Source organism: Corvus brachyrhynchos, unplaced genomic scaffold (assembly GCF_000691975.1).
Source record: "Corvus brachyrhynchos isolate BGI_N302 unplaced genomic scaffold, ASM69197v1 scaffold17, whole genome shotgun sequence".
Taxonomy (NCBI): domain Eukaryota; kingdom Metazoa; phylum Chordata; class Aves; order Passeriformes; family Corvidae; genus Corvus; species Corvus brachyrhynchos.
Window position 1 is genome coordinate 5,845,238 of NW_008240046.1, and position 22,987 is coordinate 5,868,224.

General features: G+C 37.4%; 1 protein-coding gene across 8 annotated transcripts in view; it reads left to right on the plus strand.

The window, feature by feature from the left end:
• Nucleotides 1-22,987, plus strand: part of GABRB1 (gamma-aminobutyric acid type A receptor beta1 subunit) — an 86,498-nt gene that overhangs the window by 33,542 nt on the left and 29,969 nt on the right. For all 8 annotated transcript variants that reach the window (XR_001865282.1, XR_001865283.1, XM_008641408.2 and 5 more), the window contains one exon: nt 22,618-22,700. Coding sequence is in view for 6 of the 8 variants with exons in the window: in XM_008641408.2 (XP_008639630.1) it covers nt 22,618-22,700 (83 nt within the window). In the remaining 2 variants the exon portion in view is untranslated. The remainder of the gene's footprint in view (nt 1-22,617; nt 22,701-22,987) is intronic.

Consider the following 22,987-nt stretch of genomic DNA (forward strand, 5'->3'; position numbering starts at 1 on the left):
TTCCCAAAACATTTCAGTCTTGGGGAGTCAGTTTTCAGGATTCATGGGCAAATGAAGACATTCCTCAATGTACAGCTATTAGAAAGGGGTAGGGATGGAGGAGGGGCAGTTCAGATGCACATTTTGGATGCCTGTTCAGCCTGCAACAGATCACACTGTACCTGCTGCAAACTTTCTTCCCAACAGACCTTAAACAAGCATATGTGCCTGCTGGGCAGTCAGCAAGACACTTATCACAGGCAGTGCTTTGCTAGGAGCATTCTTCTAACTCAAAAGATAAAAAAAGGAGGAAAAGGACAAGGCAAATTGATCCTGAGGCAGAAAGATTGTCTTCTTTGTCCTTTTAGCTACTTGCAGACTGTTTGAAGTGTCTGTGTCACTGTCAATCCTATTGTCATCTCCTCTTCCTGGCCTGTAACCCAATTATAAGGCCATGGCATGGCTGGTGCAAGATGATCACAGAATCATAGAATAGTTTAGGTTGGAAAGGTCCTTTAAGATCATAAAGTCCAACCATTAACCTCACACTGCTATGTCTACCACTAAACCATGTCCCTAAATGCCATATCTACACATCTTTTAAGTAACTCCATGCAATCTCATTACTACTTTACTCACACTTATTATGCTAAATGAAAGATAACAATCAACACAGTATTTTATAATTCTTTAACATCATTTGATTAAAATTACCTGAAACAGATATCACTGTAGTACTATATAACTGAAAGCACACAGATGAAACTGAGGAAATTTCAGACAAAAGTGAGTACAACACCTAAAACTTATGTGGCATCATTTATGTAGACCTTTACTACTGCAGGTAAATAGAAAACTTCCAGCTGCTTATGGGCTTCCATGTACAAACCAGAAGTACTTCTTCCAAAACATCAAGGTTTGAATCAGCATCAAACACAAAATGGAGATGGCAGGCTCAATAAATTTAAGTGGCTAATTGGTAGTTAATAAATAGCACAAATGGAAAAGGAAGGCTGAAAACTCAAAAAAAAAGAAGAAAGCTAGGGTCCTCTCTGGCCACCAGGCCAGGTAAGTCCCAGGTGTAACTCAGAGACAGCTTTGCTCTCTTCCTTTAGCACAAATAGCCTCAGAAACAGCCAGGGTGAATCCAATGGCTGTCCATCCCCCTAAGAGGTGCTCTCCTCACCCCTGAGGAGAGGACGAACATGGACTGAATTCCCTCCAGTGGCACATGTAGCAAACTTCCCCCCTCGTACCCCCAGTGTACAGCAGACGTGGCAGAAACACACAACTCTGTGGGGAGCAACTATTCATAAATTCCATATACTGAGTTACCAAATAATTCCCTGTATTTGATTTAGAACCTTTTCCTCCATTTTCACCCATCTTGGTTTTTATTCCCTGTAACATAGTATTTTTAATACCTAGGGAAGATGAGGAAACGCTTCAGGTTGAATTGATCTCTACAGAGAGTGTATAAAAAAAAACCAGTAGAAACACAAGTACTGAACATGGACTCAGCTTTAAATATATGAGCGTTGGCTCTTGTAATCAGTAGTTGAAGTTCATAAGCAGTCTGGTGGAGTCACCACTGGCTTCACAGGCTTGAATTTCAACACAAGCTTTAGATGCTGTAATTGATTGCAGCTATCAAGTACTGCACTTTGAAGAACTAAATAACCATTTTGTAGCGCAAAGCCCACTAAGCTTTTTTCAAAGACCACCTAATTCAAGCAGATTCTAGATCAAATTCAGATTACTGAAATGATATGTCAACTATTTAAGTATACTCATATTTTAATAACTATTTAACCTCATTAATACTATAGAGATATCAATTAAAAATTATGAGACAATATTTAACAAATGTTTAATTGTAAAGCTGAAAGACACTGCAGAGTATGGGTTACATATTTTCTAGGCAGCACGTAATCTCTTACCATCTTGGTATAAATAGGTTTTGGATTATTTTCTTATCCTCTGTTTTACAGACTATGTTCTGCCTACTAAATCTGAGCAAGTCCTTCTTTTCTCCCATATCAGAAGTGCAAATATCTTCCAATACTTTGAAATTATTACTCTTTCACTGTCAACCTGATCTGCATCAAAATCCCACTTCTAAATAAAGTGGTCTTCAATTTTTTTTTACTACATCTTACTTTTAAAAGAACTCTAGTCACACCAAAGCTTATCTCTAGTGTGTATAAATAACACTATTACAGTTGGCTCAAACATATTGGGAGACAAAAATCAAGTGAAAAAAGAATTTAATGGCCGAGAATAGCACTGAAGTACTTTTGATCAAGAGGTATTTCAAATAAATTTATATACACAGTCTAAGAATCACTTCATTCGATAGCAGTAGAGGCAAGTTTTTACAAGTAATTCCTTCTTTACTTGCTTTTAGGGGGTAGGCATTAAATGAGATAGGAACTTTTGTGTATTTGCTAGCTCAGCTTTCTCCTCTGCACACCGCAAAAGCTCAGATGCAGAGATATCTTATAATTGAGTAACCAGAAAGAAAATCCTCACAAGCTTTTCACAACTGAGCCACGTAACTCCTGCTGTTTCAGTGTGGCCAGTTAGATACACACCATTGAAGCTGCACATACTTAATCTGCATACTCTGGAAGTTAGTGCTTAAGTTTGCATAATGTCATAATATTTGCTTTTTCCCTGAAATACTCGATTTTTAACACATTTCTTGCTGCTTATACTTTGCAAGGAACATCAAATGGACATATACAGTTACAAGATTTACTTGTATTTTTGAAAGAAAAAGGCAAAAACATTTTAAAAACCACTGCAATTTAACTTATATAGCTGAAATATACTGTTAGCAGTACAGATTATTTAGCGTATGTTTTTATATAAGGCTATATACAGGTACATAAAATAGATCTATGCTGAGTCCCAATATGTTAACATATTTTAGTATATTTCCTATCACCATACATTAGGTACATACCACATTATGTGTGCTTTCCAGGTCCTGAAGTTCATTAAAAAGCCATTTAATAAAAAGCAGTTCCCTCTAATGATAAAAATTTCGAGGGACAGTAATTAAATCTGTACTCTGCTGCAGATTTCTAGCTTACTTACTATTCATTTTAAGCATGCTAAGAACAATTAATACTGAAGGACAAAATATAAGTTTTTAGCTGCTTAAAACCAACCTCACTCTTACTTAATTTATATTGATGTTGATTCATGACATCAGTGAAACAGTTGTTCAGCCAAAAATCAGAGGGGCATGGGATGAGGGATCAATCTGTACCATTTCTGTGCAATAATTATATCAGGCAGGTTAATTAAAGTCCTAGGGGAGATAGAAAATATTTTGCCAGACCTGCTCCAAACTGAATGCCCTTAGATACAAAAGAGGGAGGGGTCTTAATTTAAGTGTTCTCTCAAAGAGACAAGCACTTCCCTGATAAACACTACCTGGAAAGCTGCTGAAATCCTGAACAAATGCTGGTGCAGCTTGTTTACTAGTGACGTAAAAGTGAAAAAGGAAAAATTAATAAATGATGCTAGGTTGTGGGGGCTTCTCTTCCTAGAGACATCCCCTTGCTCACAAAGCCCAGAGCCATCAGGCCATGTCTGCTTTGTGCTGTAGCACACAGAACGTTGGCTGGTACCATATGAAGTGTTTAAGGATATTAGTGTGAAGAGCATCCCTGCACTGATTTAATTCACTACAGCAATCAAATGCAGTGTTTATAAGTAATTTTACAATAAATTAAAATCCGTATTTTGAGAACAGTGCAAAGATGCAAATAATAATGCATTAAAAATGTTTTCAGGAAAGGTATTTTCTCTTTAACCCTTACTCTTCTATAAATATCTCCACTTAAAAAGAGGATTAGCCTTTCTTCTCAAATATCATTGGCATGGCTTAAAAGTAGCTGCAGGAGAATTCACAATCTAGATAATAGCCAAGCCCTTGAGTATAATAAAATGTAAAATATAAAATTAATTACCCCATAAAATACAGTAGTACATTCCTATATTTGGCACTTCTGCTGTAGCATCAACATACATGGTGTTATAACTGTTAGGACAAAATTACCTCATTTTAAGAGGCAAAATATGTGACAAATAAAATGCTTTCATTTATAAAGCCATTAATAAGGTAAGATTACCAAGTATTGTTACAGCATTGGTAATACAACCTCGTCTTAAACTGCCAGTCTGACCTCATTTTCTTAGACTGGGAAATCAAGCTGAGCAGACCGGAGGTAGGTACTTCAAATACAATTCATGTAGTTTTGGATTACAGATATAATTAGACATGATCTTCCAAGGAAGTATCTAGAAATATCAGAAATCCTGGAGTTACTCAGAGCCTAAAGCAAGAGTGAAAGTGGGGACAAAGCAACTTGAAAATCATTTAGCACTTAAAACCTATAGTAGGTAAATGTACATGGGAGTGACCTACGAAGGAGTCTGAGCTGACAGGGAACCATTCCTCAATCTCTGGGTAAATCATCAGGCAGCAACATCAGCTGCAGCTCCCCCAACCTGGGTTGTCTACCCCCAGAGTGGCTGGTTTCACCTTAGCTGAGGTATCTGCCCACAGGTCAGAGTAACATGGCAGTCAGTCTCCAACCTCAGTACCAGCAACATGTCCCACTGACAGAAACATTGGCTCCAATTCTTGAAATTCCATTACAAAAGCAAACAACGAAGTTCCAGATACAATGGCAACAGAAAACACATACACAAAGTAAAACCCAAACTACTAAATAAAACACAGGCACACAAATGAAAAACACACGTGCTTTCTAGAGTCAGGTCAGTAGGAGTATACACTCATTATACTTAGTTTCTCTTAGAAAAAAACAATTAAAACCAAATCAAAACACATACAAATTATTTGTGCTTCCTTATTGCAAATCTGTATGTTTTCCACATATGCAGAGTGTCCAGTTCGTCATATTCCTTAAAAAATGCCGAAGACAAGTTTTTGCAGGCCACATGCATACCAATAGTCTCAGTTCAATGAGACACACCAGTCATCCAAGAGGAAATATATATGCCCTCTTATACTACTATCAGTTGTATACATCAGACAGAGAAGTTTATAGTCTGAGAAGATAACTTACACACCAAGGGTAAGCTGACATCTCCCATGTATCAAGGCGCAAGCAGAAGAAACCTGGGCAAGTTTCAGCTCTTGGAACTTCTCAGGCCTGGGTAGCGTAACTCTCTGATGCTCTGATGCATGCTGCTGATGTCTCTTTTAGGAGAGCCTCTCTAGCAACCTCTGAGAGCATGGTCACAGGAGACTGCAAATGCAGCATTTTTCATAGTCTTTAGATAGATGGATTTGTAAACTATGTGAGACAGTGTGATCAAATGGCTATATTGGAAGCATAAATCTACTTCCAGTTTTGTTCATACTATATTTGTGTAAATCAAGAACCTGGAAAGTAAATCTGGTGTGGTAAACTTAGTATTTTGAGGTTTACTAGCAGATACCAGGTGTTTCAAACTTGTTCTCAGGTTTGTTGATGAACCTTTTTACAAACAACAGACCATATAGCTTAAGACTAGCTATTTTTCAGTAAAATGAGAGCTAATATTTAGCAGATTTTTAAAGGCCTAACAGTTATCCAGTTAAATCACCCATATATCTTCAATGCTGTATTTGTTAGTTTTAATATCTCCTGGTCAAGGGACAGAAAGAAAAAGTTGCACAGATTTTATTGGTAAGGATTTAGTTCAAATATGTCTAACCCATTTCCTGTTATTTTCTTCCATCAGAAAACGCCTTTGGAGTCCAATTAAAAAATAATCTCAATTTCCATTTTATTAGTCCTGAACTGTTCTGTAAGAAATATTTCCATACCTGAATAAATGTTTCTGAAGAAATACTCCTGACAAATTTCTAGTCAGACTTTTTTCATATAGAAAGAGGGGAGAGAAAAGATTGCCAGCTTATTTCCTAGGAAATATTGCATTGACCCCAGCTGGCCTAATTTCAAATACAATTTGCTACTGGCTTACTTGTCTTGTTACAAGGTCTCCAATTGTTGAGTCCTTCAGTGAAAGAAGTAAATGAAAAAGCTATAAAACTAGCACTTTTATTTTTTTGGTAGGATTCTAGAAAGATACAGAAATAGTTCATTTTTTAAAATTATTTCTTTACGTGAGACTAATAATTCTGCTCTTAATATAATTTGATAACACAGGGTATACATTAACCCACCTACAGAGAGTTACTAAAGCACATAAGGATTCCAAGGTATCTCTCTGGGATATTAGGTAGAGTTAAGCCTAAAGTGGCACAAGACCTGTACCAGCCAGATTTTTGAAAGACCTAAGGGAAAAATTTCAGCTTTTCACCATCTACCTTTGGATGCAAGGAAGAACAATTCCCACTGAAACACTTCAAGATGAGCCAAAAGAGTTCAGCAGCTAAAACCTGCTTTAAGTAAAAGGCTAAAAAAAAAAAAAAAAGACTACTCTAAGGATTAATTTAATTCAAATTCTGGAAAGTTTTAAAATACATGCTATCATCCAAGTGTGGGCACCAAATGCATCTTAAGACTGCTACAGATTTTTGTGTTACCTGGGAGCCCCCTGCTGGGATTCTGTTGTGAGAAAACAAGGGTTTTGTTTTGAAGCTGTGTCACAGATGTTTCAGTAATATTTAATTATGCTATATATGGTATATTAATGCAACCTTATTTAATTTCTCATAAGCAAATCACTAGAAAGGAGAACTCTGCATAGCAGATGCATGCTTAGTATTACTTTAAATACTCAAAATACTTTGAAATATTCCTTATTGTGGGAATTCATGACAATGATTCAAATGGACAGCCTATCTGCTAAATACAAGGGATCCAAACTGATGGATGATTTGTGTGGTTATCATTAAAGAAGACATAAACAGAATTGGGTTTATTCATTTTGACTAACACCTGTACCAAAAAAAAAAAGGCAAGCCCAAAAACTCAGACATTTCAAGACCACATGGTGACACATGTTCCAAAGAAAATTGTTGTCTTTCATGAAAGAATATTATTTTCATTGCACCACTTAATTTAAGTGAAAAAATATAGGGAAGTTTTCAGGCACACAAGCTCCTCTTTAGGTCTAACCAAACCAACAGGTTTCAGGCTAAGTACATGTTAGAACAATTCTTGTAACTCACAGATCATCAGTATTTTCTTTCCTGAAAAACTCATCTGAAATATTTCAACCCATTCTGTGGTCACTACCTCCTCCATTCTGTCAGGTATGGCCATTCAGAGCTCTGTGCAATTGAACTGCCTGGGTTATAAACTGCAGCCTCTTCCACAAGTATTTTGTACCCATATAATTTCACTCTTCTGGTTGTGAATGATACAGACATAAAGCTTAGTTTCCAGATTAGTCTTTGAGGATATTTTGTAGGTCTCCCTATAAGCTGGAAATGTTTTCTCAATGGCGATGGAAGTTTCTGTTTTTTGTGAGCATTGAGGTGATGGCTGTTTGATATATATGTATGAGCTTTCACTCACTAGTCATCTTTTATTCCATTTTTAATTCATTTTTTCTGTTATTTCCTAATGGCAAAATGTCAGTCTTATGTTTAAGATGCCAGTGAAAATATCAAAGCATTTTCTTGAAAAAAATCAAAGGCCTGCATGCTTACAAGATTATAAGTAAATCTGCCTGAACACTGCACGGCACTATTCAAGACTTCCTGCTTTCATGGGGAATAACTCAATCTTCTGCTATACTCAGTCACCTGTAGGAAATTTTATCAGGATAAGCAAATTATTTGCTAAATTGAAGAGCTGTTAGCATACTCAAAGAGACAGTCCTGGCCATAGCAAGAGATCAAAGGGAAAAACTTATCGCAGTTCTTTTCCCTATGCCAGGTATGCACTTAGTTTGTGTAAAGGTAACAAGAAGTAAAATGTGTATGTAAATATTTTCCCTTCCAAAGCAACTTTAAATTAAATGCAGGAAGCATGTATGAAACTAGTAGAAAATGCAATGTATGAACTTGAAAATATAACATTTCCAAACCCATTTTTAAACCCTTCTCCTCTAAAGGTTTCAAATCCATCCTTCGATACAAACATAAGGAAACATTGAAGGGAAAGAAATCATTCTGTGAAACCACTGGACACTAACCCTTAGCAATAATATGGTATTTAGCTACTAGACATGAGAATGATAGCAAAAATTTATACAGGATGGAAAGGAGAAGGTTGAAAGTTACAAAACCCTGCAGGTTGACACGTCTTTCCTACTTTTCTACATTTTTATTAGTTTATCTTGATGAAAGAATGCCTATGTAATTTATTATGACTTACATCATCAAAACAGTTCAGGGACAAACTTCTGAACTATGAAATTCAACAGAAAATGTGACACAGTAGTCAAGTAGCAATGCCTTACTGTATTTCCCTCTTGTCCTGTGAGGGAAAAAAACAAAAACAAAAACATAAACAAAACCCACAACCAAAAAAAACCCAAGTAAAATTACCCAACTACCTCTTGGGACTCAAGAAGCCATGCAACACAGAAAAGTTATGATGAAACAACACAAAGTGAGAATTAAACACCATAAACAACCTGTTCTTATCTGAAAATTCTCCTATTCAGAAAACATAAGCAGAAGAGTTTGTTTTATAAGCTTCAGTCTAAATTCAGTATTTTAACATTATGGTAAAAAGCATCTGTGTCATCTAAGGAGGTTTTTACTTGTTCGGTCCTCGTGAACATTGCATAAATAAAGGCAAGGTAGCATTAGAAAGAGTCTACTGTACTGTGCTCCTAAAGCTAAAGATAAAAAAACCCAGCACAACAGCAGATACTGACGGTGAGGAATTACACGTCAACTGCTTATAGAATCAAATGCAGACATGTTCCTAGGAGAGAACAAAAGCCTGCAGAGTCTGAGCCTGCAGAATATTAAAGATCACAGAATCACAGAATATTCAGAGTTGGAAGGGACCCACAATGATCACCGAAGTCCAGCTCCTGGCCCTGCACAGGACAGCCCCAAGAGTCACACCATGTTCCTGAGAGCACTGTCCAAATGCTTCTTGAACTCTTGTCAGGCTTGGTGCTCTGAGGTTACTCAAGACAAGACAAAAAAGATGAAAAGAAGGTCTGATACAGGTTAACACCAAAGCCTGAGCCAGGAAACTCTCAAAAATACATGATTATCTGTCCTGATACTTAAGGAGTTTAGGAAAACAAGCCTTGTCCTCATTCTACTCATGGCTTTGGTACATAAAACATGCTCATTTTCGCTCTTTCTTTAATCAAGGCTTTGATCCTCTCAGCTGCAAGAGCCAATAGAAGAGCCATCCCCACATTTCTCACTTCTCACCATTCCGTGCAACCTTCCCCAATGTGCTCGCACCAGCATTTGAACACAGCTAACCTTCACGATTTTAGTGAAAAATCCAAGTGTTCTTTAGCCAGCCTTTCTCTGACAGTACTCTAAAAACAGCTCTAATTAATGCGTGAAAAATTAATGTGTGAAAAAGTACCAAGAGATTCCATTCATACCTTTTCTTGGATTTCACATATTAAAACCTGCCAGCCGTGTAAGTTGCTAAGTATTAAAAGGTATGACTGTACTGTGTAACAAGGCACAGAGTGGGCTACCTGAACTAATTTAAGTACTTAGCTGGACCACTTGCTCTCCTACTTTAACAGACCCACCTTTCTGGCTGTCCTGTATTCATCCATTTGAAAAATGTTCTGTCACAAGAAGAAATTAGAATGCCTAGTAGATTCTGAGTAGAACCAGGATATCCTTTCATGAAACTTTTAAAACCAATGTACATGTTTTGAAATTGAAATTAAAAAAAAAGAAAAGCAGAAAAAAGCAGACAGACAAAATAAGCATCTTCCAAGATTTCATGGGGAAAGCATTTAAACATGTATATTATCTATAGAACATATACATTTCTCTATATTGTGAAATATATATTTTAATTCCCAAACAATATGTATTTAATTCCTGAAATCACACCGTTTATAACAAGTCTGCGTGCTCTGTTTTTGAGGGATGTTCAGGTTGCAGAGGATTAGTGACAGATGTTCTGCATTCAACATGCTACTCAACTATGTATCAGTCTGCTGGATCACTGGTGCACCCAGCACTCAATGAATATAAAAGAGCACCAAGTATCATTGTGTAAAAAAGAAATTATATTTTTGATATAAAGAATATCCGAAATCAAATAAACCAGTATAAAGCATCAACATTGGAGTAAGTTATTCTTGCCTCTCTAAATATAAATAAAGTTAAATGAATAAATAAGCATATTCTACTCTAGCACCACTTACAATTTTTATATCTTTTTCTTCCCTGTAAGACCTTTTTGGTATACAGAGCTGCTATCCACCTTGTAAAACAGCTACCACTACTGAAAGACAAAAACAGTGAAAATATTCCCCCCTTCAAAACATCCAGTTAGAAAATGTTCACCCCCTACCCATTCAAAGTTACCAATACTGCTTTAGTTAACAGTCATTTTAGGGTAAAAATATCTCATTGGCACAAATAACAATTTTCTTTTCGAAGTTGTGAGCAACTCAGATGAAATGAAATCTGCACATGACTCATCAGTGTTGGCAGTCAGGAGAAACTGAATGCTCTAAGTACAAATGAGCAACTCACTTTCTGGGGCTCACTCTCTTCTCTATCTTATGCAGGCCCAGCTGAAGAACTGGGTTAAAAGGACAAGCTCATCTAAATAATTCACACAGAGAAGCCCACATATGTGTGTATATATTTACGTGGCTCCTAAGCGATGCTGTGCTGGTTTAAGAAGGTCTCTCCCAGACCCCTCCAAGTTAACCATGACCATTTCCCTACTAGACATTACAGCTCTCTAATGGATGCTAATGAAGGTTGATTTGGTGAACACTTCCTAATCTATTTCAGTCACTTGAAATAGCTACCACCTTACCCACTTTAACTTGCAATCGACAAAAACAGATTCACAAAGACAATTCAAGGTGTTGTCTCATCAGTAACTCTGCTGGTAGACAGTAGTGGATTTTAGTTTCCATGGAAGGAGGAAATGAGAGGATGAGAGTCTCTTCATGTAGTGAGTGCTGCTGCATCTGGGAAATGAAATATATCTGCTTAACAAGGACAGAGAATTTTTTTCAGCCAGCAAAAGAAATACTGAGAAAATAAAAAGGAGATGTACTTGTTGTCCAGAAAGGAGTAAACAACAATAGGGAAAAGTGCTGTGTAAGCCACTGGACAGTATTTTCCAAAGGCAAAGCGGTACACACCATCCATAAATCAATCCATGCTTCAAATTAGAGTGTGACGTCTCAGAAAAACATGGTTCCCCAAAAAATTCCTATTTATTGATTTGCCCTACTACTCCCAAGACAAACGTTGATCAGGCTGTGAAAGAAATTCATGAGGCAGTACTTGCAATAGTATGAATGATGACTCAAAGGTCCTTCACTTTCCACTGTATCTGAACTCCTGTTTTCTAATTAAAATGAATGTCAGGGTACAATTTTTTATTTCTATACTGTTTAACTGATTCAATAGCACAATTCACAGTGAAAGATATGGCATAAGAACAACAAAAAAGCTGTACTAAAGTAACAGAAATCCCCCACTGTCCCAGGTTTATTTCAATGTTATAGTTAATTTATGCTCATTCAAAAAGTTCTGAGGATTAATAATATGTTACAACTAGAAATATCTTTGAAGTAATACATACTTTAAACTGATTCACACAATCAGGCTTGGGACAAATACAATGAAAACTCATTACAATCCATTGACAGGGCATGGTCATCAATCAGTTTTCTACACAAAAATCACATAATCATTCCTCTGAAGTCAAAGGTGTGCAAAAGAAGCAATCTAATATCTTTGTTCACACTTTATACTGCCTGCAGAATCAATATTTTGGCAAGACCTAAAATTCTCTAACTGAAGTCCTAGTGCAAGATTTTCATTTCACTTTCAGTTCTCCAAAGGAATTAGTCACCACACGTGGTGGATTAACTGCAGCAGCTCAGCTCCTTCAGATGCACACAAGTTTCCTCTGTTATATGTATCCAGACATAATTGCACTGCCTGCTTTGTTGGCTGGAATTGTTAGTTTTCATATTCAGCTACCTATCTGGAACAACTGAGGCGTACTTACTGTCTGGACAGGATGGGAGAACATGGGTAAATAGTGAATATCAAAGACCTGAGGAAAACCCTCAGAAATCAATCACACGTTGTATTAAGAATTGCCTGAGGGTCTGTAAAGGCTTGATAATCTAGGAACTCTCTAAGTGACAAAAGCATATTTTAATGAGTATTAGGTCTTAGTCAGTTACAAACAAAGCAGTGTCATACCATAAAATGCCATTTACTGCTTCTTATTTGTAAAAAAGCATAGCTATATAAATAACTACAGATTCAAGTCGAAGCCCTTTTTCCTTTGCCTCAGGGTTCTTTCTGCTTCTTACTTTTCTTTCTCTTCTCTACAGGACCCCTATAGAAAATGCTGCCTTCCCCTTCCCTGTCTGGTGTGCTCTCCTAGGAGCAAGGAGTGTAGTTTCAAGTGATATTCAACATAAAGCCCTAAAAATCTTGAGTCAAAATTTTCTGCAATTCATTAGTTACTAATTTTCTTTTCTGTATAGCTAAAAAATGAAGCAGGGCTCACCTACCATCAGCAAAAGTCCTAGCAGTTCACGTCTTAAACAGATGCTTAGCCTGATCAGGCATCTGTTTCCACAAAAAAGCCCAAAACAAAACAAACAAACAAACAAAAGAACCCAAACAAACCAAAACCAAACAAAGAAAAAAGATAACCAAAACCAACCAACCAACCAACCAAAAAAACCGCAGGAATATGTCTGGTCCCTGTTTTGACCAAGCACATCTTGAAGCCTTCCAAACTAGGCTGCATGTTGAGGATGTTGCCTAGTTTCTGCTTCTGCCAAAGAAGGGGAGACGAGTGAAAATATTCATGTCTTTCTTTCACACACAATAAGTATGTTGGTGTCTAATTTTGTTTTATTTTGAAGTAAAAAACAACAACTCAAAACGTGAAGATACCAAATGACACTAGCATCACTGCTGCCATCTAGCGGACCTCTGTTCTCTGCTGAGCAGGGTGTTCCGGTCAGTGGATATTATCTGCACCTGTCTTTCACTTTGTCACTTTTAGAAGGTTTGCATAGAGACATTGAAAGAGTTACAGATTTATCACCTTTATTTTTTTTTTAATTCAAACCAGATTGAAAACCATTTACCTGACTTTTTTTTTCTCTTGGACCTTCCTTTATGCTAAGCACTTCTGGCTCACTCTTTTTCTTTTTATCTTGCAACATACTTGCACTGTCAGACTAAATTACTATTTGCAGTAAATTTCAGCTCCAACTCTAAGGCACTTTTTATTGAAGTATCTTGTTTGCCATGCTATGGTTATAGTCCTCTTGGGATTTATATTATAAAATTTATTTTCATGGGTTTATAGCTGTGCAGTAAAAATCCTCATTGCACTGAAATTTGGCTTACAAGCATCAATACAGAGGGGTTTTTTAAATATTTATAAGGTTACTCTGTAAAATTTTAGTGATTTTTTAAATTATTATTTCTTGATATTTACAAGCATCTTTATTCTTCCACCGTTCATCTTTACTCTACTCTGAATTAATTCTGATGCACTACATCAGAACAGAATAAAGGTCTTACCTTATCTTTAAAAAGTACATATCTGCCTCAAGATTTTGATTTTAGAAGGTTCTAATTCAGTCAGAGCAACATGTTTTCTCCCAGACCTTTTCTCTCGCCACCTCTCTTGTCACCTCCTCCACGTATGAGCTCTCCCTTTCCCATTGCCTCCTATGGCCACCGCTACGCTGGAGCTTCAGACTCTCCCCTCGGGAAAAGCAGAAGCCAGCAAGTCAGTTTGTCTGCATTCCGGGTAATTTCCTCACCCCATCCCTACTTTGTGATAGTACCACGTAACTATTTAACTGTGTAACTATGTAGCTATTCTCTGAGGCAGAGTCCTGGCAGCTGAAAGTCAGACTATTCATCAAGAGTTTAAGCAAAATAATGATGATTAATTTACTGACAATTACTATGAGTACCAAGGTAAATCCGCCAAGGCGACTGAAATGTGATGTCCCCTTCTTCAAAATATTTTCATGCACACCGCACTCTAATTGAAAATTATATAACCTTTGAGACACTCCTACTTTGCACTGACTGTAGAAGTCAGTGTTTTCTGTGAAAAAAAAAATATAGAAAAAAGAAAAGTGATCTACGGCTCCAGGGGCACACCTTTTTAAACAACTGCCAGGCGGGACATAAAATACAAAAGTATAGTGTTCCCATAAGCATTAAGCGACACCTGTTTAACACACCTGATAACATCTATTTGCATTCAGAAGAGAGGTTAAAGGTGAGAATGATACCATTAGCTTACATCCCATCAGAGTAAGGGACAGAGAATTCTGCCTGAGGACATCACTTGCTGCAGGCAGTTCTTAGGCTGCTGTATTGTCCTATGGATCACAACACCATTATTGCAAAGTGCTGCATCTGAATGCCTTCATCACAAAACCCACAAACTTCAAGTGCCACAAGAGATTGCTGAACCTGGAATACTTAAAGGAAGATCAGCAGTGACCTTTTCCAGAAAATAACCCTTCATCATTCAAACAAACAAAGGAACAAAACAACAACAAAAAAACAGCAAAGGAAGTAAATACAACCGGGGGGGGGGGGGAAAAAAAAAAAAAAGAAGAAAGAAAAAAAAACCGGGGGGGGGGAAAAATAAACAGCAAATGGATAACAGATTTCAAATTCACAGTCAGTTCAGTCTAGCAGAAGAGCATTTGACCACTGCATAGCTTTGTAGGCACAAAACAGATGTGATAAAGTAATGCCTGGGTTATGTTAAAGAATACTAATTGAAGCAACCTCAATACTAATTGAAGTGACCTCAACAGCAAGACTAGGCACGTGCTTATTCCAATCAACACGCCCTGCATCAGACCCTGTAACTGTTTGGGCATATAAAGACACAGTCACTGTGCTCAGTGGCTTGCCCCTGCCCGAGACTGAATGTATACCACAGGATTAGGCTCTGCTGCTGAGATAGACAGGGAACATTGTTTAAGAATAGAGTTTTGACTCTTCCAGGACTTCTGTCTGAGACAAAGCTCAGGCAGCTTACCAGCAATGAGCTGACCATGGCAATTCACTGGTGGTGAATATTCCCACTGACATGGGAATAACGTGACAAAATTCACTGTGTGGGAGCACTGCCTTCATCTGTTCTTCACCATCATTACTCTCTTCAGAGATGCTGCCATTTAAACCATCTTTAGGGCCCAACAGTGAGCCCAGCTGGTGAACTGGTTCAAGAACAATCAATTCAGGCAAATTCTGCCTCATTTGTCTTGACAGCTGTTAAATTGGTATGACCAGGGGGAAATAGGAACGGGATAAGGAGTGTCTCAAGGGACCTACAGGACAACACAGCAGCCCAGACAGACAACTCAGTAGCTTTTGGGGAGAAGAACATATGTGAGTGGAAAGAGCAATAGGAACAGTCATGTTTTCATTAAGTTGTTCTTTTTTTTAACATTCTTATTTCAAGCCAATGCAGTTGATTGATTTGACACCCCGCAGATTAACTTTTCATGCCTGTCTTTTGCTTGAAAACAGACATTTGTATTTACACCTCAGAGAAAACCAAATATTCCTCCTCTACATTTGACAAGTCTATTCACTCTCAGGAGTGTTACTAGGTACACAAGGATAGACAAACTCAGAATGACTCCTCCAGGTCTCAGCACAGGTCCATGACCATTACTGTGCTACAGCACTAGTCAGTGCTACTATTAATTATTTCTTCTTCTAGTTTTTTTCAATAGTTTGCTGTGGGTTTGTTTGTTTGGGTTTTTTGCGGCGGAGTGTGGGGGGTTGTTGCTGACTACTGCAGCTCTTTTTATCTTAAAAGCAATGTTTCAGCCCTTGAAAGACATTGCAAAATTTCACCATGTGTCCTTCTCTGGCTGCAGCATACTAGCTCAAGACCTTGATACCCGAGGCAACCAACATTATTGCTGAGCTGCTTGCATTTCATTCAAGGTTTGATGTTGGCAACTAAAAGGACAGACTGGGAGGAAAGAAACTTGATGTCAGGGGTGGAGGAGGCTATATAGCATTGCAGGCCAGTGGGAACTGTAGCCAGAACATGCAGGCTATCCCTGAGACACCTTTCCCCACTGCCACTGTCCTCAAGCAGTGGAAGAGATGGCTTCTGGAGACACACTTGGTTATTGCATTGAAGGAAGGTCGGCCAGTGCATGACCAGAGGCACAGTAGGTTATGGTGACCAGTCACTGTAGTACCACAGGCTGGCTGGGCACTTCTGCCTAAAATAATCACAATAAAGTTCTAATAAAGTCTTGTGAGAAATAATTGACCTAATATTTATCTGCAGTGTGTTATATCCACATCCCTCTGCTTAATCCAAAATATACATAGCATCTTTATTTACACACATACATAAACATATACATACATATATATATAGACATATATACATTGTTTTCAGAAAGGCACACCACAGGATTTCCATATTTTAAAAGCATTTTCACCTCTTTTTGAATTTTAATCAATTTTTTTTTTCTCAACAAAAAACAAAGATGAAGGAGAGGCAAATCAAGCAAACACTGACAAGTTCAGGGTATTGATAAAATACAACAGACAGTCCATAGTCTGACCCATTTTTCCTTGCCCCATCTTTGTGCAACTTAAGTAGAACAGGTTGCTTTACCCAATATTATAAAGGTTGTTGGGCCCCCCCATACTAGACCTTGTTCTCAGCTGTGTACAGCTTTACCTCTTTGAGCTGTGTATTTCTCTTTACACATCTTCCTCAAGGTCCTTTTTATTTTGTCATGATTATTCAACTCTATGATTTCTCTGAGCAAGATTAAAAGGAAGTGTGTGTTGTACTTGCTAACCTAAATCCATACAAAAGCTTTCCTTATAAACTTGAGTGTTATCTCAAAGTATGCAGTCTACAGCAGTGACCTAGCAGTTGACAACTTGTCACCCTGGAGTCACAAATATATGTCCTACTGGTAAAATTAGCTAAACTATAATAGTTTTCTAATTAAAAAAACCAAAAATTTCCACATGATCATGTACTCATATCTAAAACTAATGACCCAATATTGCAAATTTTGGCTTAGGACCCAATATTGCTCAGGACCCAATATTGCAAATTTTCTCTCCGCTTCTAATGAGATCTGTGAAAGCATTATTATTTAATCACCTTTTGGCCCTTGCCAATTTTACTAGTACTCATAACTTCTTTTTTTAAAGAATTTAATAGACTTTAATGGAACTTGACCACACAAGCAACACACAGACTGTTGAACACAGATCTCCCAAGAGCACACTACATTATATAAAATACCCAATACCAAACCAGTAATGCTGATGCTCAATGTACACCCTGCAAGTAGGCTGTTCCAGGCACTAGAAGTTGGGCATGTTTTCAGGTGCAGAGATGACATTTCTCCCAGGGTCAAACACTCAGGCTGTGCTTGGAAATTTATGGTATCAGCAGGTATCTTAACTGTAAACCTTTTACTAATGGCCTGGACAGAGAAGAAATTTGAAGAATAAATGTACTTTTTTTTCTGCCTTCCTCTATTCCTTGAATAACTCTCCTTACAAAACATCCCACTAAATCTTCAACATCAAGATTCTTCCAGGTTTCAGAAAAATTAGAACAATTACACCAGGGATACGGATCTGGGTTCTGATGTTGCTAGGGGACTAAGCTCCCTGATACCACTGAAGTTAAATTAACACTGATTTAATAAAAGCAATTTTATACCTGGAATATGAAAGTCTACTTCCAGCATGTACTAGAGCCCTAGCACTACAGTGGTTAAGAGAAGCATGGTTATTCTTTATTTGATTTGAAGTTTTTATTTAGCTTTTAAGGAAAAAAAATTAGTCCATCCGAGTTCATATCTTCATGTACATTTATAATTTATGCTCTGTTGACTGACAGAAAAAGAACAAACATATTAAAATTTGATACCTGCCCTCCAAATGAAGGAAACATTGCACAATAGAATTTGCATTGTTTAGCTCTGATCATCTTCACATTTAGTTGTTATTGGTGACTTAAATATTGTGTTTATTTCTTGTCCAAGAATTGAGGATCAGCTTTTTGAGCATGTTGAGGAAATTATCTAAGTACGGAACTATAAATCCAATTCCTGTATTCCTTCTGAACTTACTTTAACTGCTCATTGATGATTTAACTCAAAATATTAAGCTTTCCTATTTGTTCCTACAAAACCTGCTGCTCTGCAGGGAAATCTCTGACAGTACTACTTAAGGAAGTCAGTTTTGCAAATAATGGGCATCAGTGGGTTTTTTTCATAGAATTTTATTTTTAGCAAAAAATATCTTGACTATACAGTAAGAATATGATATTCAGAGAGTAAGGCATCAAAGTAAAAGCTAAGCCATGGATCAAATAACTTGAACCCCAAGCCAAAATTTAAAAAAAATAAATCAGTTAATTTTGCTTTTATGCAAATACTATTTAGCTTGCTTGTTGGCAGTTCAGACTTCATTCCATCTCAGAATGTCTGAGTACTGACATGAGTGAAATTAAGTAGCATAATGATATACCTCCACCTATCTGCTTGTCTTCTTTGCATAATGCCATTTTTAGCATTTTTATCCAAATGAGCCTAAAGAATGTAAGGAGAGTAGAATAAAATACACTGTACAAACAAAAGAAGTTAACCCCAACACCTGAACTTAAAATGTGTTTTAAGAATGGAAAGTCTGGGAGAAACATATCCTACTTTGAGATATAAATAGTTCTGCTTCAAGTATAGGATTAATCCTCCACTTAAACATTTACAGAGCCTCCTGATATTCTGCCATTGCCACAAACTGCTTGTGCCAAGGAACTTACAGGTCTAATCCTCTTGAACACAGATTTATTGCAGCTTTGCCCTATCTTCAGAGTATTGCATTTCCCTTCCTGCCATTACACCCATGTATTCTGCATTTGAATGTCTTTATTTTTAAGCTTCTGGTGCATGTGCAAGCCATCAGTTACTCTCTTCACCCAGAGAGAGTGCAATCACTAGCGGGTCTGGGATTTTATTCTATTTATAATAAAATATTTGACTTTTTTTTTTTCCTCAAGACAGCAATTACTATGATTACATCTGGGTTTAATTTATCTGCTTAAATAAGTTTTGTGGTTATCCAGAGCATAATGCCATTAGCAATTTTACACAGCTGAGCTCTATCAAGAGTGAGAAACATGCTTGAAAGGCAGATTTATGAACTACAGGTAATGAGGGTTGCTAAATCCTGAAGCACTCCTGCAATTACAAGTAGCTATTTTCAAGGAAGCCTAAGATTCCCAATAAATTTTAAGCACCTCCAGCTTTAGGAGGGACCATATTGTGTTGGCAGGCTGGTGGAGAAGACAGTACAGTTGTCAGAATTACAATGTCAGGAAAAAAAATTACATAGAATATTTAAATTTCAGATATAAACAATCACATTATTTACTACTGCACTATCAATTTGCATTGATGATATAAAGAATAGCTAATTGCTGTTGCTAATGTAACTTACAGAAAATATGCAAAACTGCAGAAGTCAGTAGTACAGATACCCTGCCATAAGGAATAATTGGCCACTCAAACTGATTATCACAAATGGGTGGTTAAGATTACTCAAAAAATCTCTGTCAAATATATTAGCAAAAGCAGGTTTAATATAAATTTGTGGAAGTACAGCTTCACAAAGTGCTCTGGAAAGGTTTACTCTGTTACTTACTACATAGATGAAGCATACTAATGAAAATCAGATTAGAATCAGTTTAGAATGATATACACAGAGACCAGGCAGACAAAAGTGTAAGGGTGCAGAAGAGGGTGCATGATTCCTGTTGAGCCATGAGGTTCAGAGAGAGCCTCCTTGCTTGCTAAACTTCTGAGAGTCTAGGACTGCAATCTCAGTCCCATACAGTTTAGTCTAAAGGATTTAGCAGCATTTAATAACTAATTTAACATAACTAATTTTCTATCTATAAAAGGATTCAGTAGAATTTATTACAGCTACAACAGCGCCTTAATTGTAGATCCAAGATGTCAACATTCATGCTATACTTGCTATAGTGTATTTCAGTCACTTCACACACTCAAACATGTACAGACACAATGGCTGTGTCTATATAAATTTGCAAAGATATACCTGTTAAAAATTAACCTCAAATCCAATGAAATACTAATGTTAGATGCCTTGTTATTTCTCTGTGGGTGAGGCTAGAGCCTTGAGGAGGGAGTGGGGGTGTCAGTGCAGGTCCCACCTTGAGTTTTCAGTGATGGTTCCGCAAATATAGGAAAGCTCTGAGAGGTGTCCCTGTAAGAGAGGGGTGCATCCACTGCAGTCCGGAAGAGCTCAAAGGGCCTCTCTTAGAACAGATGCTTAGAGGGTCACAAAATGCGTGGCTTTAGTCATGAATTTCTATCCCGGCTGTAATCCAAGCTGGTAATTACTGGAGTTCTTAAAAGGGTCAGTAACAATGGTACTGTTCCGTTCAGGCTACAATTCAGGTAAATAATGTTCCAAGACTGTCAGAGGATGACTGATTATCTCTTGTTCCCCTCCTTGGGGAGGCAACAGAAGTCCCTGGTACAGACAGTGCCATGCCCACCTTAGCCATGCAAGAATTTCTGGCACGGTCAAGGTAAGCTTCGCCACTCAACTCATTGCTCAAAAGCCAAGGCTAGTGGGAGTTCCTGAGATCACAGAGCAGCCTGAGTAGGTGGCAGGGGGAGTGTTACCACAGTGGTTTAGAAAACACTCCGGTTGATAGGGGTGAGCTGTATTACCATAAAGGCCAGTTTATTAATTGGGAACAAAACATTTCCCTATGAAACCTTCATTAAAAAGCATTTAGCTGTGACTAATGTTAGTGTATCGTTATGTGTGATCTTAAGCATTATTAAGCAGGTGTCTGACAAAGGAGTACTGCATGTCTTCTCAATGCCTCTCAGTAAGGTATAGTGGGTACATGGCTAATCTAAAGGAGGTCCTACCACTGATGAAGACCTTCTCTACGGCAAATGAATTTTTATCACAAATGCCTGTTCAGACACATGCATTTCTGTTTAATGTGACAAAATCAGCCTGAAGAAAAGTATAAATGTATCACTTTCATGGTATTTTACACAGTTTTCCAGAGTAGTTTCATGGACTGGTTCTCATTACAGCCCTTGCTAGAAGTTCCTTATACTAGATATGACAGATGGATTTTGTAGACTTAGGAAATTTTGAAGCATGTCACAGTAATGAAGCATGTGGCATTTTTTCCCCTTTTAAATTCTGTCAGTTCAGTGACAGCAAGGATTATCCCCCCAACAGAGCATGTAAGTGTGCTTGACTTTCAGCACATCAAAAGTAAAATCTCCAGATGTGTTCCTCTGGTATTCATTAACATGGAACTGGAACAACAAGACCAAATCCAGATCAAGAAAAGAGGTCATCTGCCTTTCTCTGGTAGAAGTCATTGGAGAGAGAAGGAGAGAGACACCAGTAAAATTACAAGCTAAGTTTGCCCATTCACAACTTCAAAAGTTTTATAAGCATTTAAGAACCCATCTATCACCAATAAATAAATAAAGCAAATGAAGGTGATAACTCACTTTTGTGAGTTTGAAAAGACTGATCTAATTGTCTTTCTCAAAGGGACCTTTAAAAGAAGCTAAAATTTGACCCCTATCCTCATGAAGTCATTTAACCTTCCTCCCACACAGTCACAGGCTTATCAGCAAGTATTTTCTCAGATGCTCTTGTGATTTATGGTCTAACAAAAGGAGAGGAACTGCCTTGTAAAAGGTGTTAGGCTATGGAGAATACTTTTAGGGACCAAATATCAACTCATGTGCCCTCTAGGAGAAGTAAGGATCTGAAACACCCAGCCGGCAATCTTAGTTACTCTCAATGTTCATGAAGTAGCCACCGTATGATGTTATATTTCACTAGTGTTTGATTGCCTCATGCCGTTTTTAAGAGGTGATGTGCAATTATCATAGCTAATGATAAACTGATTATGAAACCATAAAAATAATGAATAAGGTATTACCAGGTATTCCACAGCATGGATGAAAATGCACACACCTATCAGACAAAATTAAAACAGCAGTAACTGACAACGAAGTGGAAAAAGAAAGATATCAGCAGTATGAGTTACAAATAAAACAATTGGCTAAACCATTTGAAGATGTCTGAATTAAGAACATTAAAAATAAGATGTCCAAGTAGAAATCTCACTGAATGTTCTTCAAAACACTGTACACTTTTACACATAAACTTTTGAGTCAAAATCCTTCTCCACATTCAGCATATGGTCTTACGCTTTATGGTGTAACCATTATACTGTGCGGCATAAATTAATCATGTTTAAAAGCTGTATGACGACTGCGTGCCAGGAATCCATGTGCATACCATTCTGTATTTAAACAAACAGAAAGCCCATTATAGAAAATCTTGCCGTCTCAGGCAAGTAAAATGTGGTTTCAAGTCTCATTATTCTTTTCACCCTCCTCTTACAGGATCACAACAACAGCTGCCTGCATGATGGATCTACGCAGATATCCTCTGGATGAACAAAACTGCACACTAGAAATTGAAAGTTGTAAGTTACTGGAGGGAAGGGGTTGGCCAAATGACAGCTGAGAATTGAATTATATTCTCAGGTTAGGCAAAACAGGAACAAGTTGTTCAAATACTGTGTGTTCAGTGAGCTTGCACACTGAACAGACTAAATGTATTTCTGTAATACTTAGGCCAAAATGTGTTTCATTCACAATATTGGTTGATCCAAGCTTATAAGATGTCTTTCAAAATCTCTTGTCAAGGAAGGGAGGAGAGCATTTTTTGAAGATTAATTCAGAGGACAGCAATCAAGCACTGTCCATCTTC